Source organism: Mustela putorius, unplaced genomic scaffold, assembly GCF_011764305.1.
Source record: "Mustela putorius furo isolate JIRA1106 unplaced genomic scaffold, ASM1176430v1.1 tig00000145_pilon_pilon_pilon, whole genome shotgun sequence".
Classification (NCBI taxonomy): domain Eukaryota; kingdom Metazoa; phylum Chordata; class Mammalia; order Carnivora; family Mustelidae; genus Mustela; species Mustela putorius.
Window position 1 is genome coordinate 24933374 of NW_025421294.1, and position 3172 is coordinate 24936545.

The 3172-nt window shown below is 63.6% G+C and overlaps 1 protein-coding gene across 1 annotated transcript; it reads left to right on the forward strand.

The window, feature by feature from the left end:
* The first annotated feature begins 662 nt into the window (after positions 1–662).
* Positions 663–2319, forward strand: SMIM32 (small integral membrane protein 32). The gene has a single exon (XM_045075473.1). The coding sequence runs from the start codon at positions 1280–1282 to the stop codon at positions 1589–1591; it is 312 nt and encodes a 103-aa protein (XP_044931408.1). The 5' UTR covers positions 663–1279; the 3' UTR covers positions 1592–2319.
* Positions 2320–3172: the final 853 nt, after the last annotated feature.

Here is a 3172-nt window from a genome sequence, read left to right on the forward strand (position 1 = left end):
AATGCAGACCAAGAGAACCCCTTAGCTCCATTGACGGCTCACCCATGTTCTGGTCAACTAGCCTTTGTCAGGGCTGGCAAGGTCAGGCGGGCCATCACAACCCTTACACCCTCCTTCTGCTCCCTGTGCCAGAGAGGACCAGGCAAGGGGAGCTGAGCAAGAGAGCTCACAGAGTGGGGGAGCACATGGGCCCTCAAGGCACAGCTACAGAAGGGCCTGGGCCCAGGGCACTGTCCCAGCTTGTCCAGGAGCGCCTCTGCCACTGGCCCAGCCTCCTCTGGAGGCCATGCGCCCTGCCTGCACTACCCAGCAGCCAGTGGGGCTCCTCGGCAACGGGGCTCCACCGGGAGGAAGACTATCAAGGAGAGGAATGGAAGCAGGTGTCCACGTCAGACTGAGCCTTGCCTCTGAGTCGGTCTGCTGTCCACTACTGTCTGTTTTGCCTGTGTCTCTGATCATAGGTCTGTAACCATTTCTTTGTCCGTCAGTCTTCTGTGACCCTGTTCTTCCTCCCTCCCACTCTCTCTGTGTCTCTCTGGCCCTAAGTGATGTGAGGCCAGGCCAGGGCAGTCGCAGCGTGTCCACTCTCGCCCCATTGGTTGGCAGCCGCTCCCTGGGGGCAGCAGCTGTCAGTCCCGCCCCCCCCGCCCCCCCGCCGGGGACCTGAGCGCGCTCCGAGCCGCCTCTGAGCGCAGTCTCCTGCTCAAGACAGGAGCGCAGCAGGAAAAGAGAGCTCGCCGCACACTAGGCATCTGAACAGGGACTCGAGGCTGCAGGACTGCCCGCTCCGAGACGCAGTGGCCGCGGCGGCGCCGAAGAACTCCCGGCCGCCCGCCCTCGGTGAACCTGGCGTCCGGGCGCTGAGCAGGCACCCGAACTGCGGCCGCACTCGCCGGGCACCTCTCGCCGCCGCCGCTGCAGCTAGGGAAGCCCCGAGCCCGGAACTGACCGGGGCGGGGGGCCGGAGCCCAGAGAGTGGCTCCAAATCCGCGAGCCGGGTGACTGGCAGCGCGGGGGGCGACGGCAAGACCCAGGGAAAGACCGAGGGTTAAGCGCGCGGGGCCGTCCAGCTCCGAGCCCCGGGGCCCGCCGCCCCGCAGGGACGGCAGCTGAGCACGGGGACGAGGGAGCGACGCGGCCCGGGTTGACCCGAAGGCACCTGCTCCCGGTCAGGTGCGCGCAGCAGGGCGGGAGGGGTGCGCCATGGGGGCGCCCGGCGGCGCTGGTCGGCGCGACACCCAGTGAGGCGGTCCGGCCGGGGTCGGCGGCCCCGCGGGCCATGTACGGAGACGCGTTCAACGCCACGGCCGGCCCCGAGGCGGCTGGAGGCGGCGCGCTGGCCCTGGCAGCCACGGTCAAGGCAGAGGGCGCTTTGCCGCTGGAGCTGGCCACAGCGCGCGGCATGCGGGACGGCGCGGCCACAAAGCCCGACCTGCCCACCTACCTGCTGCTCTTCTTCCTGCTGCTGCTGTCCGTGGCGCTCGTCGTCCTCTTCATCGGCTGCCAGCTGCGCCACTCGGCCTTCGCCGCCCTGCCCCACGACCGTTCGCTGCGCGACGCCCGCGCTCCCTGGAAGTCGCGGCCGGTGTAGCGGCGGGGGGAGCCAGGGCCGCCAGACGCAGTGTCCCAGTCTCACCGCCGGCCGCCGGGAGGAGCCTGGCCGCGCGAGCCCGACGCCGGGGTCGCTGGCCCCTGGGAACGCCGCGCCCTGACCCAAAGACCTTTTACGACCTCGAGCGGCCACCCAGGCGTAAAGGGAGTCGGAGGCGCTCGCAGGCTGCGCGGGGGAGCGATTCTACCGGCCGCAGTCACCACGGTTCCCATCCCCTGGCGGAGTCTTGCTTCCCCGCTCCCCGCTCCACCACTGGACAGCGGGTCTAGCAGGGGTGCCTTCCTGAAAAACAGAGAGCCAGCCGGGACGCCAAGCCTTCTCCGCCCCCCGCCGCCTCCTTTGCTTTGGACAAGGAAGGGGCAGGCACGGCTCGGCTAGCGCGCAACTAGGCAGCAGCCGCCTCTCCGGACTCCCTGGCCCCGTGGCTGTCTTCCCGTGGCTGTGACTGCCTCTTCCTCGCTTGGGAACCTAGAATCTGAGCGTGAACTCAGCCGAACTAGGAAATGATCCCTTTGGGGGGCTGTATCCCCCGGGGGAAACGAGGGGATGCCGAGTTTCAGTAGGTCCCGCCTGGGTCCAAGGGCTCCATTTTCTCGGTGGGCACGGGCGGTGGGGAAGCTGGTCTAGAGGCAGCGGGTCGCACCTGCGGCACCCTGTGGTCGGGGATCCGCGTCCCGCACTCTCCAATAAAACCTCACGGAATTCGACCCAGTGCTCAGAACGCTTTGGTCTTTGGTTGCGCCACTATGGAAAGGGGGATTAGGGCCGGGCTAGCGACACTCAAGGGCAATCAATCTGCCTCCTACTTCAACGTGACTCAGGTCAGTTTTAATGATACTTCCTCCTCCCCAGCTTTTCCCCAGCCTCAGCCAGTTCGTTGTTCTGGGAAGTGTTGTTCAAAGACGAACTGCTGCCTCATCTGCTAAAAAGAATTCCCTGTGAAGGCTCCATGGAGACCTTCCTACAGACACTTCCTTCCACTTGGTCCTCTCCTTTGCTCTCAGAGACTCTTGGGCCTGAACCCTCCCAAGAGTCAGTTCCGGACCAGACCCATCTGGCTATGGAAGCATCTGAGGGTCCAGGCATGGGATCAGCGGCTCAGCACTTCTTCCCGAAGTTGGCAGAAGCCAGGTCTGGGGAGCACAGAGGAAGAAAGCAGAGCATGAATAAAGCCAGCTATGAGGGGATGATTATAGAGAATCTGAGAGGGAATAAATAGATTTGTGATAACCTTGACCATTTCCCAAGTTAACCTAACTCTAGCGACTGTACTTTACAGGGGTTTAAAATAGTTTCAGGAGTTACCTGGCTCAGCAGGGCACTAGAGCTCAGAGAATGTGTGACTAAAAAAAGATCTGGTAGATTATCTAATTTAGTAGTGCCCAACCATCTGTGGGGTCACTGGGGTTTTGAGAATCTGAAGAATGCTAGGATGTTGCATCAGGCAAAAGGCAGACAGCCACACAATTCTGCAAACCTTTTGCAAAGAATGCCTAAGGACCCTTGCTGGGGTGGGGGGTGCAGGTATGAGTTGCTGGGGCTGGATGGAATCTTGGGCCA

Coding starts and splice junctions, on each gene's coding strand:
- SMIM32 (XM_045075473.1), top strand. CDS start 1,280: ATGTACGGAGACGCGTTCAACGCCACGGCCGGCCCCGAGGCGGCTGGA.